This window comes from Myotis daubentonii, chromosome 13 (assembly GCF_963259705.1).
Source record: "Myotis daubentonii chromosome 13, mMyoDau2.1, whole genome shotgun sequence".
In the NCBI taxonomy this organism is placed as follows: domain Eukaryota; kingdom Metazoa; phylum Chordata; class Mammalia; order Chiroptera; family Vespertilionidae; genus Myotis; species Myotis daubentonii.
The window spans coordinates 47,944,125-47,957,582 of NC_081852.1; the positions used below are offsets into that span (position 1 = coordinate 47,944,125).

Here is a 13,458-nt window from a genome sequence, read left to right on the forward strand (position 1 = left end):
CACATCCAGTCCCACTCAGAAACCTGTTTTGAGGGTCTTCCCAGCTCCACGGGCTCTGACTGATTGTCCTGAGTGTGTGTGGGGTGGGAAGAGAAGTGTGGGGGTGCACATGCGTGTGGGCCCCGTGACAGCCTTGTTCCTGGAGACCCGGCTGGGCATCTCTGAGCCACTTGTTTTTTCCTCACCCCGCTGCCCCTGTTCCTTCCCCTCCCTGACTCCACCTCTCCGGAGTCCGCAAGGCCACTGCCTGGAATCCCGGAGGGGGTGGGGGAACAGGGCCTGTTTCCTGGAGTCCACAGCCTTCCCCAGGTTTCCACTTGGTCTCTGGTGTCTCCCCCTCCTGCCTGGGCCCCCCTCGCCTCTGCTCTCCACAGCCCCCCAGCCTCTCTGCACCATTGCTGTCACAGAGTCAATTCCCCGGAATAATCTCATTTTCCGGTCGGCTCCCTTCTCCTTGCCAAGCATGATGCTGGGAAATCCCAACCAGCCAGGCCCCAAGAGGCTTCTCCAGAGAGACAGGGGATTGGAGGAGGGCCCAGCACCCTCTCCTTGCGTGGGCCCAGACAGCACTGTTCCTGGAAGGGGCGAGGGCTGGGTAGGAGAGGACACAAACAGGGAGGCTTTAGGGACGTCTCGAGGGTTAGCTAGAGCTGGATTCGGGCCTCTGCTGGCCATACCAGTCCAGTCCCCCAAGCTCTGCTCTCACACCAAGCACCCCAGCCATCCTTACCCAGTTCCTAGAGGTAGCACAGTTCCTCCCAGAGGGAGGCTCAGAGAAAAGGCTCCCAGGGAAGGATTGGCTCATGATGTTGCCTACAGTGGCACTAGCCCAAATATGGGGACTCCCACAGAAGGGGTTCGATAAAAAGGAGGGCCTGAAGCAAAGACTGTCATTGGAATTTGGAAGTTGCTTGAATCCTGGATCTGCCACTTGGTGACTATCATGTAACATCTCCGAGCTTTGTCTGTATAGCAGGAACACCTCCATGGAAGGCTTTGGGGATGAAATGCAGGGGTAATGCCGCGTGCACTCTGACTTTTAGTATAAATTACAGGACTCCATAAAGCTGGACATAGCACAGCCATTTTAAAAATGGTCATTGGCATGAGAAGGTGTTCAGGACATACGTAGTAAGTGGAAAAGCTAGTTTTGAAAAGGAAATCTGTATGGCAGGGTCCTTAGCCTGGAGTCCATGCCCATGGATGGTTTTAGGCGATTCACAGATGCCCTAAAATTATCCAAAGAATTTAGGGAGAATGTGCATTTTTCAGAGGAGGGGAATAAGTCAAAGTTATCACATTTTCAAAGGGATTTGTTACCCACACATGGTTAAGAACTACTGGCATTTATATAGCATGATTCAATTTTTGTATTTAAAAAATGGTAGCAAAAATTATATTGAAAAGACTGCAAGGTCATACATCCAAATATTAATAGTATTTTTTTTCTGGATGGTGGGCTGATGGGCGATTATTTTTTCTGTATGACTTGTATGATTAAAAAGAGACAGGTTTTGATTTCCTATTAAGTCACCTTCGAAAAGTATAGCTTGGGTAAACTTGCTCAATTTTTCTCAGCTGAAATGCCCTTCAGTGGCAACAATAACTTCAAAAGGTACTTGTTAGGATAAGATGAGAAGATTTATGCAAAGAGGAGTTCCGGGGATGTCAGCAGTGCATTCAGCACATTTATTTACTACTTGTATATGTGCTGGGGCTGCCCTAGTTGCTGAGGATAAAGAGACGGTCTCAGGAGTTAAAATTTAAAAAATATCGTTTATAAGTGTATCATTTAGAAGCAATCATGTTTTGTTTTTGTTAATCCTCACCTGAGGATATTTTTTTAATTGATTTTTTTTTTTTTTTTGAGAGAGAGAGGGGGGGGGGGGGAAGGGAGAGGGACAGATAGAAACATCATCCATCAGCTGCCTCCTGCCTCCTACTGGGGAATTGAGCCTGAAACTGGGCATGTGCCCTGACTGGGAATGGAACCCAGTGATGGAACTTGGTGACCTCTGGGTTCATGGGTCTATGCTCAACCACTGAGCTGGGCACCTGAGGATATTTTTTCCATTGCTTTTCAGAGAGAGTGGAAGGGAGGGGAGGGGGTGAGAAAGAGAAACCAATGTGAGAGAGACACATCCACTGGTTGCCTCCTTCATGTGCCCTGACGGAGGGCGGGGAGTGAACCGGAAATCCAGACACATGCCCTTGACTGGGAATCAAACCATGACTCTTTGGTCCTCGGGCTGACTCTCTAACCACTGAACCACAGCAATCATGTTTTTAATTTTGTTACCAGGACCCCGATATTTGAGTCTGCCTGCACACATTGGCCCAAAAGGAAGGCAGGAACAGGAATTTGCAGTATAGAAAGAAAAAGTTTAATAGTGAATAGGCCAATCCTCTAAAGATCCAACTCCCCAAATGGTATCTAAGTTACACATTATATAGGGAAAAATCACAAGGTACCTGGGGTTCGGGGGTTCCAGATTGTGCTGGAAGCTGATTGGTTGGAAGTTAGGTAAGGGTAATAAATGATTTCTTCAGGTCTTGAAGATAGCTCTGAGGTCTGCTCTGGCATCCCTCTGTCTGGTTTCATTGAAAAGTAGCCAGGGGCTCAGGAGCTGAAACATAATTTAGGTCAAGATATTATCTTTAACCTGCCAGAAGTCCACATCTTGTGACTATTAGTTAGGTTCCTGCTATTGTCTTCTGCCTCAGGGCTTGGGAGGAGAGGCTAGATCTAGGACCTAGTCTCTAGATCTATGAGGGGTGTAGAGAGAGAGATGATTTCTAGAGCTAGGATTCAAACCTAAATTTAATCAAAGTCATAAGGACCCTCGGTTACAATGTTGGTGTCTTTCCTTCCAGCTTAATCTTTTGCTTAAGCAAATAGTTTAGAGGTTCTGTACAACTTTGGTTGCCAAAGTTTATATTTGCTTGTTAGTTTATATCCTAAGCATTGTCTATGCCTTTAAAAGTCCATTGTTTTTTTTTTAAAATCTTACTGTTGAGAGTATTACAGATGTTCCCTCTTTTCCCCCCATTGCCCTCTCCACCTGGTTCCCATCCTGCCCCAGGCCTTCACCACACTATTGTCTGTGTCCATAGGTAATGCACATATATAAGATCTTTGGTTAATTTCTCTCCCTCTTTCCTCTGAGATTCATCAGTCTGTTCCATGTTTCCATGCCCCTGATTCTATATTTATTAACCAGTTAATTTTCATTAGATTTCTTGTTCACTTATTTTGTTTTTTAGATTCAATTGTTGATAGATATGTATTTATTGCCTTCTTTTTCTTCTTCCCCCCCCCCCCCCCCCCATCCTCAATACCCTTCAACATTTCATGTAATACTGGTTTGGTGGTGATGAACTCCTTTAGCTTTTTCTTGTCTGTGAAGCTCTTTATCTGACCTTCAATTCTAAATGATAACTTTGCTGCATAGAATAATCTTGGTTTGTAAGTCCTTGCTATTCATCACTTTGAATATTTCTTGCCACTCCCTTCTGATGTCCAAAGTTTGTTGAGAAATCAGCTGACGGTCATATGGGCACTCCCTTGTAGGTAACTGACTATTCTTTATTTCAATTAGTGTATGCTTAATTTCTGACTGGTCCTTTTTCATGTCTTTGAACTTCTCACTAAGATCCTTGAAAGTCTCATTAAGTCCCTTGAAACTCTCATTAAGGTCCTTGAGTAACCATGGTTTTGAACTCTGTATCCAGTAGTTTGCTTGCTTACATTTCTTTCATTTGTGACATGTTTCTGAATTTGTCTCTGCATTTTGGCTGCTTCCCTGTGTTTGTTTCTATGTATTAGATACAGCTGCTATGTCTCCTGGAATTGGTAGCATGTCCTTGAGTAGTAGGTGTCCTGTAGGGCCCAGTGGCTCAGCCTCCCGTCACCTGCGCTGGGCACTCTAGGTGTGCCCCTTTGTGGGCTGTGTGCACAGTCTTGTAGTTGGCCTTGATTGCTATTGGCATCACTAAGAGGAATTGGCTGTGAGGACCAGCTGCCACTACAGTGGAAGAGCAGCTGTGCAGGAGATATCCTTATGGAGCAGGACTTGCTTCAGTGGGGCTTTGATGCTCACTGAGTCTGCCCCTTGAGTGTCACTTGTGGATGTGTAGAGTTGTAATTTAATATGTTGTGGTCTAAAGCTGTCCACTAGGTGCATTGGCTCTGGGGCCTCCCAGGAGGTGCAAAGTCAGCCACTGCCTGGGACCACCTGGCAGGAATTATAGCAAGGTCTGCAGATGGCTGCTACTTAGAAGTGCCCAGATGAGGCCCAGCAAGACAGGCTGGTGCTAGTGCTGGGTCTTGGGCCTTTCACTGATAGGTTTCAGGCATGCTCACACCAGCTGCTGTTTGAGAGAGTTTAGCAAAGTCTGAAGCCTGAGTCAGGACAGGCCCCTCATATGGAAAAGCTGCTGCAAACAGCTTGGGTGGGGTGGGGTCTCAGGGAATCACCAGGACTGAGCAACAGTGTGAGCCAGGCTGATGGAGACTGATATGGCTGCCAGTCAGCCCTGTAATGCGGGAAGGTCTCAGCACAGGAACAATGACCCCTGTGAGCACCCCATCTGGAAGAAAGCCACCCCTGAGTTCCTGCCGGGATAACCAGATCCTCCCCGTATGTCCCTGAATCCTCCAAAGCCGTCTGGTGCCAGCCCTTTAAGAGGAACACTTGAGTCCCCAGCAGCCTCCATGCCACTTAGCCACAATCCCTGCTGGTTTTTACAGCCCAAAGTTAAGGGTTCCCAGCTCTGGAACCCTGGGCTGGGGGGCTGGTGTGGGACTGGGACCCCTTGCTCCTCAAGGGGTGGGGGTGGAGGGGCAGCGCTCTGCGGGGGAGATATCCTCAATTTAAAAAAACCCAGCACATACGGGTGTCGGACAGGACCAGCGGGTTCTGTGCCTGTGCCCATCCTTCCAGTCTCAATGTGCTTAAAAGTCCGGTGTTTTGATGCCGCAGACTGGCTGGAGGAAGGGTGCAGGTGATGGGGACTGACCGGGTGTCCCCGCTTCCTTGCCACAGACAGCGAGCTCGTGCTGCCCGACTGCCTGCGGCCCCGCTCCTTCACCGCCCTGCGGAGGCCGTCGCTGCGGCGCGAGGCCGACGACGCGCGCCTCTCGGTGAGCCTGTGCGACCTCAACGTGCCGGCGGGGGAAGGCGAGGAGGCCACGCAGGCCGCGGGCTGCCCCATCCCGCAGAACTCGCTCAACTCGCAGCACAGCCGCGCGCTCCCCGCGCAGCTCGACGGCGACCTGCGCTTCCACCCGCTGCGCGCCGGCGCGCACGTCCGGATCCTGGACGAGCAGACGGTGGCGCGCCTGGAGCACGGGCGCGACGAGCGCGCGCTCGTCTTCACCAGCCGGCCGGTGCGCGTGGCCGAGACCGTCTTCGTCAAGGTCACGCGCTCCAGCGGCGCCCGGCCGGGCGCGCTCTCCTTTGGCGTCACCACGTGCGACCCCGGCACGCTGCGGCCCGCGGACCTGCCCTTCAGCACGGAGGCCCTGGTGGACCGCAAGGAGTTCTGGGCCGTGTGCCGCGTGCCCGGGCCCCTGCAGAGCGGCGACATCCTGGGCCTGGTGGTCAACGCCGAGGGCGAGCTGCACCTGAGCCACAATGGCGCCGCCGCGGGCATGCAGCTGTGCGTGGACGCCTCGCAGCCCCTGTGGATGCTCTTCGGTCTGCATGGAGCCATCACGCAGATCCGCCTCCTCGGTGAGTGCCCCTGGCCAGGTGCCAGCCGCCTGCACAGCGCCCAGAGGCTGGCTGCAGCTGCGCTCCGCCACACCCGCAGGAGCCCTTCCTGGAAGAGGGGGCCCATCCGGATAGGGGAGAAGAGGGGCCACCCATCCTGCGGGGTGGTCTAGAAGCCACACACCTGAAATGAGTTTGGGAGGGACTCCTCGGCCCTCAGATCTCACTAGACCAGTGGTTCTCAACCTTGGCTGCACATTAGAATCACCTGGGAATCTTTTTAAAATCCTGATTTCTGGGCCTCATCCTCCGGAAATTCTGTTTCTTTGTTACTAATGTTGTGGCCCCACCTTATAACAAAGAAACAGAATTTCCGGAGGATGAGGCCCAGAAATCAGGATTTTAAAAAGATTCCCAGGTGATTCTAATGTGCAGCCAAGGTTGAGAACCACTGCTCTAGACGCACCCGGGGAGGGAAGAAAGGATTGCTGAGTGTCACTCGCAGAATTGGATTAACCCCCATTCCCACCGATGTGCCACAAACAGTCCAGGTACACACACTCCAGTGGACACTTCAAATGAGAAAATAGTTTCCACCAGCTCAGTTTTAATTCTTCCAAATGGGAAAGAAAAATGCCTTTGCCTCTTAGTATGGTTGTGTGCTCAAATAAGGAAAAGAGGTTGGCGAGTGGTAGTCAGGTGTCTGTACAGGGAGGTGTCTGTACAGGGTGGCGCCTGGGTTGAGGGCCTGTGGGGAATCTCTGAGCAGAGGGCCTCGGAGGAAATGGGGCTGCAGAAGGCTGAGCTTTGCTTTCCTGGGTTTGAATGGACAGATTTGGATGTAAGCCATGTTTCCCAGAGTGTTCTGTGGGTTACGTATCAGTTGCAAAAAGGCCCTTGGATCAAAGAAGCCTGGGAAATACTGAGTTTTTAAAAAGCGGGGTTATTATTTATTTATTATTTTTATTTTTAAATTTAGTTTTTATTATAGTAATACATGCATATAACACATAAAAAATGATAAAGTCCGAAAGGTTTACACAAAAACTACCAGTGCATTCCCCACCCCAAAGGAAACCACCTCCAGTTCTTTTACTTTTTCAGTGATGTACGCATGCTTCTTTCTCATGTTGATTTTAGATGTCATTCTTTTCTATTATGACAAAGGGAATTTTTAAGTCTCTTATGTCCCCTTCTTCCAATTCTTTCACTCTTCCTAATACTAGGACACGGGGGAAACGTTTCCTTTGTGTAGAAGTCCAGAGATAGTTCTCCACACACAACCTAGTCCTGAGGATATATATTTTTATTGATTTTGAGAGAGAGAGAGAGAGGAAGGGAGAGAGAGAGAAAGAAACACCGATCATTCATCGGTTGCCTCCCATTCACCCCCTGACCAGGAATGGAGCTTGAAACCTCGGCATATGGCCTGACTGGGGATCGAACCAGCCACCTTTTGGTGTACAGGATGATGCTCCAACCAACCGTGCCACCCCGCCAGGGCTTAGACAGCAGGATTCTGTGCTGCAGAACTTCTCAAAGCCTTTGATATGCAGAGTGAATCTTTAAGGAGGGAGTGGTGGTGGTTATGGTATACAGCTTTTCCAAACAAAAATATATATTTTTTTTACAAAGCATTTCCTGGATCTCTGTCACCCCAAGGTGGGCAGGTATTCATGCTTCCTCAGTGTCCGTCTGCTAATCGCCGGCAGTAGAGTGGGCTAGTTTCATCACACTCACTGCGAGAACCCGCTAAAGTGCGGATCCTTGAGTACCTTCAGAGACTTTGATTCTGTACATCTTGGATAGGTCCCGGGCATCTGACTGTTTTTACCAAGTTTGCTTTGACAAGTTTAAAGACCCCTGGGCCTTACAGCCCCAGCCTACACCTCACCCCAGGAGGCCTCATAGACAAGATAATGTGTGTATGTGAGTGAGCATGAGTCACATTATAAGATTGGCACACTGTGTGTAGGCACATGTGAGCACCTAAATGCGTATGTTATTTGTGGATGTAACACTGTTGGTGATTGTGGGAGTGTGCCAAAAATCAGATAAAACCAGTGGGAACTTCCTACTGTGTTCCAGAAACCAAAGGAAGATGGAGTTAAAATAAATTTTAGAAAGAATGAAAAGAAATGAGGCTGGGATGCTAAGAAGTTAGGATTGAGGGACGACAAATCAGGGAGGAATGAATGAAGAGAAATCAAGCTAGATGAAAAGACATCAGTAGGAAAGAAGTTGGGGGTGAAAGTTCAGGATGGAATAAAAAGAAATCAGGCTGTAGCAAAAATCAGGCTGCGGTAAAAAGCTATTTGGCTACACTCACCAGGAGCCACTGCTCCTCAGATGAAGTAAATTACATGAGGGCAAGGTACTCTCTTGCCTCAGCACCATCTAATAATAGATAAGTAGCTTTCCAGTGAGACTTCTGTTGCCCAAAGAGGCTTACTAGACTGGAGCAAAGAAGATGCTTAGAAATAATATCAGGACTTAAATGTCTCAAGAGGTAAGTGGGCCAAGATGGGTGTTGAAGAATAATCATTCAGAATTCGTATACAGGGTGCTCTGGAGCTGTTTGGAGGGTTGGGTATCTCCACCAGGAAATTGGTGTTAGGGGATCCTGACTGACTCCAGAAGAAAAGTAAACCAGTGACCCTGTATGAAGGGTAACGATTTCCCTTATAGAGGAATGCTTTGCTTTATTGAAGACCTAAGTGAACTGAGAATGGGAAGTGTGAAGTTCCTTCACTCCCAAACCATAGCACACATTTTATAATGGTGAAACACTAGAAATGCTCTCACTACAGTCAGGAATCTGATAAGGGTGCCTTTCAGTATTCTGAAAATGCTAGCTAGCGCAGTAGGCAAGAAAAACAAATTGGAGGTATTATTCTGAAGGAGGTAATAATTAACTTGAAAACTATTAACAATAGTAAGAGAAACCCTGTGGATATCTAATGAATATGCTAGAAACAGTGACTAAATGGGTTAGAGCAAATAACTGATTTTAGAGATCTCATCGAGTCCTGGTGTGTAGGGCATTCTGGCAGTGGTTCTCAGCCTTGGCTGCACATTAGAATCCCCTGGGAATCTTTTTAAAATCCTGATTTCTGGGCCTCATCCTCCGGAAATTCTCTTTCTTTGTTATGGGGTGGGGCCACAACATTAGTAACAAAGAAACAGAATTTCCGGAGGATGAGGCCCAGAAATCAGGATTTTAAAAAGATTCCCAGGTGATTCTAACGTGCAGCCAAGGTTGGGAACCACTGCGTTAGGGCCTGTGAGAGAGTCACAGGTGAATAAGATTACCTGCTCGCAGGAGGCTCATGGTTTAGCTGGGGAAACAAAGCTGCGTTCCTGGAAAAAGGGCAAATAATACCCCAGAGTCTGGTGGTTTAGTCCCCTTGTATGTCATGTGTGTGGCTGGTCAGTGCTAAAGAGGGTAATGTGGTTGGGGGAGGGGGTCAAGGGTGTCAGGAGGAGGGGGTTTGAGGGCAGCTCCAAGAGGCTCCCTGGATCATTAGCTGTTTGAGGGCAAGAGCTCTGTGGGTCTTGTCCCCAGTTTTATACACACGCACACAGCGTATGTTACCTGGTAGGCCCTCAGGACTCTGGGAGGAGGGAGGAGGGAGGGAAGGAGAGGGGAGGTGAGAAGTAGAAGAGGGAGAGGTGTGAGGGCCTGGGAAAGAATGTAGGGCAGACAAGTGTGGGAGATGGTGAGGGGCATTTCAAAGGTGTCAGTGCAAAGGAGAAGGTGGGCGATATCTGGGGACAGTGATGAGGGTGAGGCTAGGGCTGGAAGGGCCATTCTGGGTGGGAGGAAGGTGACTTTGTTCTCTGGCTGGGGAAACCTTGCAGGTGAAGGATGCCTGGGGAAGGGTGGAGGTGGGCTTCTAGGCAGGGGGCTTGTTTGGAGATTGCTGATGTAGCGCCAGAGAGAGCTGGGGCAGGATGCTGACCCAGCCTGTGGCATCCTGCCCTGAGCCCAGTGGCTGGCTGTGTGCTCAGACTGTGGCCCCCACTTTACCTCCTGGGAACCTACTGGAGGGAGGGAGACTCGAGCTTTCTCCCAGTGGGCCTTTGTGTTGCTAGTATATCCCTCTCCTCCCTCCCCTTCTACAGGCTCCACCATCCTGGCAGAGCGGGGCATCCCGTCACTTCCCTGCTCCCCCGCCTCCACACCAACCTCGCCCAGTGCCCTGGGCAGCCGCCTCTCTGACCCCTTGCTCAGCACCTGCAGCTCGGGACCTCTGGGGAGCTCTGCTGGCGGTAAGTGGGCTGGCCCCCTCCAGGCCGATGGTGTCTGTGCCAGACCTCCTGCCCCGAGACCCTGGCCAGGAAAGGCATGCAGCTCCAGTATCAGGGCTGGGGCCCTGGAGGAGTGGGAGTGGCCTAGTGAACCCTTGTTGGATGGCCATTTCTGGGGTATATCCCCTTCCGTCCCCTAGCTGGGTACCTTTCTCCAAAGGACATTTTTAGCTTACAGGGAACACCAAAGGATAGCTCAGGCGGAGCCTGCCTTAAAAGATTTTGGGCCCCCTTTTTTCCTCTCCCCCCCCTCCAATCCTGCTTCATGGACACCCTGGCCCCTGGTCTGGGAACTGAGGGGCCAGCAAGGGGCTGCCCAAGGCGCATCCTCTCCCCTCTTGTGTCCAGGAAGTTGGGGTCTCAGACTAAACAGGTAGATCTGATAAGTGGAGGGGGGACAAGAGGCCAGGGGGCTCCCTTCCCATGAACCTGGGGCAGGACTGGACCACGTCTCCCTTGACCGGTGTCCCCTCACCTCCAGGGACAGCCCCCAACTCGCCGGTGAGCTTGCCCGAGTCGCCAGTGACCCCAGGCACGGGCCAGTGGAGTGATGAGTGCACCATTTGCTATGAGCACGCAGTGGACACGGTCATCTACACATGTGGCCACATGTGCCTCTGCTATGCCTGTGGCCTGCGCCTCAAGAAGGCTCTGCACGCCTGCTGCCCCATCTGCCGCCGCCCCATCAAGGACATCATCAAGACGTACCGGAGCTCCTAGCCCGGCGCGCCCACCCCTCGCGCCGCCTCCTCGGACTGCAGCCCAGCGCCAGCAGAGGGGCAAGCCACGGGGCCCTTCTCTTCTTCCTCATTTTGGAAACTCTCTTCCCTTCTCCATTAAACTTGGGAAACTGAGGTCCCTCAAAGTTTGGGGAGGAAAGGGGTAGCATACAGGTTTGGGGCGGGGGGGAGGGAGGGCAGAAGCAGATCGCCCGGCAGAGGGGAGGGGAGGAGTCTGCACTTTGTCTGCCTCTCCCTTCTCTGTGCTCAGCTCTTCCCTTCATGCTGAGGGACTAAACTGGGGGCTCCGCCTGTTCTACCCCCTCCCCATCTGGGACCGACTTCTAGCCCGTGTGGCACCTTTGTGAGAATTAGAAAGTGCGTCCCTTCCACTGGGCAGATGTGGCCCTGGGCCGGGGCGTGTGGCTTGGCTAGTGGAGTGTGGACTGGACATCAGTTTGCTCCCTCTGCCAGCTGCCCTGGAGCGGTACACAGCCAGCTTGGCAGCAGCCCTGGGCAGGTGGCCCCCGAGCTGCTGCCCTACTCTGACCTGCTCTCACCTTCTCCCTCTCCTCCCGCCCCCTGAGCCCGGCAGCCAGGGGCAGGAAGGCCAGCAGGTACCTCTCCCAGACTGGCCGCAGGGGGCTCTAGGGTCTAAGTGTCTGGCCCCGTGCCCCGGCAGAGATGCAGCGGCCCGTTTCCTGGCCGTAGCCTTTCTGCCCCAATCATCTCGCCCCTTGGTTGGCTGGAGAGCAGGGTCTGTCTTCTGTCAGGGTCTCTAAGAGCAGGTCTGCATCTCCTCCCTGTGACCTGTCCTCCCTCAGCGCTGTCCTGGGCCTGGCTGATGCTCAGAGGTGTGGCGTGTCCCCAGGCAAGGCCAGGGCACTGGGTTGGGGGGCAGGGAGGTTTCCTGGAGTGAGACCAGCTTTTTTCTTTATTGTAATTTATTTATTTATTTGGTTTGTGGGGTAATTTTTTGGGGGGTGGGGTGGGGGGTGAGTTTCCACCCTTCAGGCCCCTAGAAATGCTGCCCTGGTGTGTGTGGATTGAGAGGGGCAGCATTTCCCAGACTCCAGCTAAAAGTCCACAGCGAGCTCTGCTTACCATGAGTTAGAACTCCTTAAAAAGGGGCTGAATTGGGAGGCCTCCCGGTGAACTGTGAGCCTCCTGAACTCTCTGGACTGGTGGGTCACTCGGAGCCACAAAGTGCCCTTCCTCCTTGGGCTGGAGCAGGGTGACCGTCAGCTCGAATACGGCAGGAAGTCTGCAGGAGGGGAGCCCAGCTTGGGCCAGGGAACAGGGCTGGGGAGCCTAGTGAGAGGCAGGGAGCCTGTTCTTAGGGGAGGCACTCCATCCCCAGGAAAGATGAGGGGTAGGGACAGGGTCCCAGCACCTCTGGGTTCTTATTCCTGGTTCTGGGGTGAGGGAGTGCCCCCCACGTGCTCTTAGGCCACAGTCATCTCTGCCCTGCTCGCCTTGTCCTGATAGGCCCTGGGCTGGGGCCAGCTCTCCAGTCTCCCCCAGCCTCCCAGCCCTCTGCCCCCTCAGATGGCTTTTTACATCCCTGTGGCCAGGTCCAAGCCCCTCTGCGCCTCAGCTGCACCTCTGTAAAATGATTGTCTGGGGAGGGGGAAGACTTGTGTAACTCTTAGTTCTTGGGTGAGGGGCTGTGGAGGGTGGGGTGGGGTCTCTCCCAGCCTTGCAGTGGGTCTTCGAGAAGTCATAGTTCTGCTACGGGTCTCCCCAGTCTCTGACCCCTGTTGACCCCTTCTGTGGGGGTGGGGGCCCTATCCAGTCGAAGGATCCATTTCAGAGGTAAGTACGGGGGCTGCCTGGCCTGAGGGTTGGGGAGAGGAAGCCACCCACCCACCCATCCATCCATCCAAACATCCATCCATCGTCTGTTAGTGTGGGGTAGTTACTGCCGCCTTTGTGAACTTGGGTCGCTGTGATTGTGAATAAAGGTGATTTGTACCAGCCTCAGGGCTGTGTTGTGCAGTGTGGAGGGCTGGGGAGGGAGGGCCAGTGTGTGTGTGTGTGTGGGGGGGGGGAGGGGTGTGCATGCAGTGTGGGGGCCAGAATGCCAGGTGAGCCTTGTAAGTTGAAAGGGAGAAGCCATGCCCTTTGGTAGCCTCAGGTCTCTGGGCTGTTGAGTAGCAGTGTTTGTTGGGGCTGTTGGGGCGGCAGCGGAAGTCCATGAGGCCTGCTCAGCTTTCTGTTGGCTGAGCTGAATCCATACCTGGCCTGCACCCCTTGTGTGGTGGTGGCGCCACCTAGGGGCTAATGGAAGGATGACAGGTCCTCAGGTCAGCAGAGAGTGCTGAGTTCCTCAGGAACAGGGCCTCCCATCCCTCGCCCCTGCGCCCCAGCCGAGCTCCGGTGGGTGGGTGCTGAGGCCTACACCAAATGGGTGGCACAGCTGGGCAGGAAAGACAGGCCGCTGGCCTGAGACCTTCAGAGAAACTTTCTAGATGAGCACGCCTGGCTGTCTGCAGAGGCTGGGGGTGGCAGATGGGATCTAGACACAGTGAGGACCCTCTGCCCAGCCTCTGCCTGGCCTCGAACAGCCATGGGCTGCTTCCTACATCAGGACGGCCCGGCCCTGTTTGTTAGAGTTCAGCAAAAGTTGGGAGGGTCGGAGGCTTCTCCTCCCCCACCCCTGTCCCCAGAGAACATGGATCCTGTAGTTCATTCTGCATTGGGGATGCTTTTGC

General features: G+C 52.4%; 1 protein-coding gene across 3 annotated transcripts in view; it reads left to right on the forward strand.

The window, feature by feature from the left end:
* The window catches only part of NEURL1 (neuralized E3 ubiquitin protein ligase 1), a 71,821-nt gene extending 59,098 nt beyond the window's left edge, over positions 1-12,723 (forward strand). For all 3 annotated transcript variants that reach the window (XM_059661301.1, XM_059661302.1, XM_059661300.1), the window contains exons 4-6: positions 5,046-5,735; positions 9,840-9,986; positions 10,507-12,723. In XM_059661301.1, the coding sequence (XP_059517284.1) occupies positions 5,046-5,735; positions 9,840-9,986; positions 10,507-10,745 (1,076 nt within the window). In that variant the 3' untranslated portion in view covers positions 10,746-12,723. The remainder of the gene's footprint in view (positions 1-5,045; positions 5,736-9,839; positions 9,987-10,506) is intronic.
* Positions 12,724-13,458: the final 735 nt, after the last annotated feature.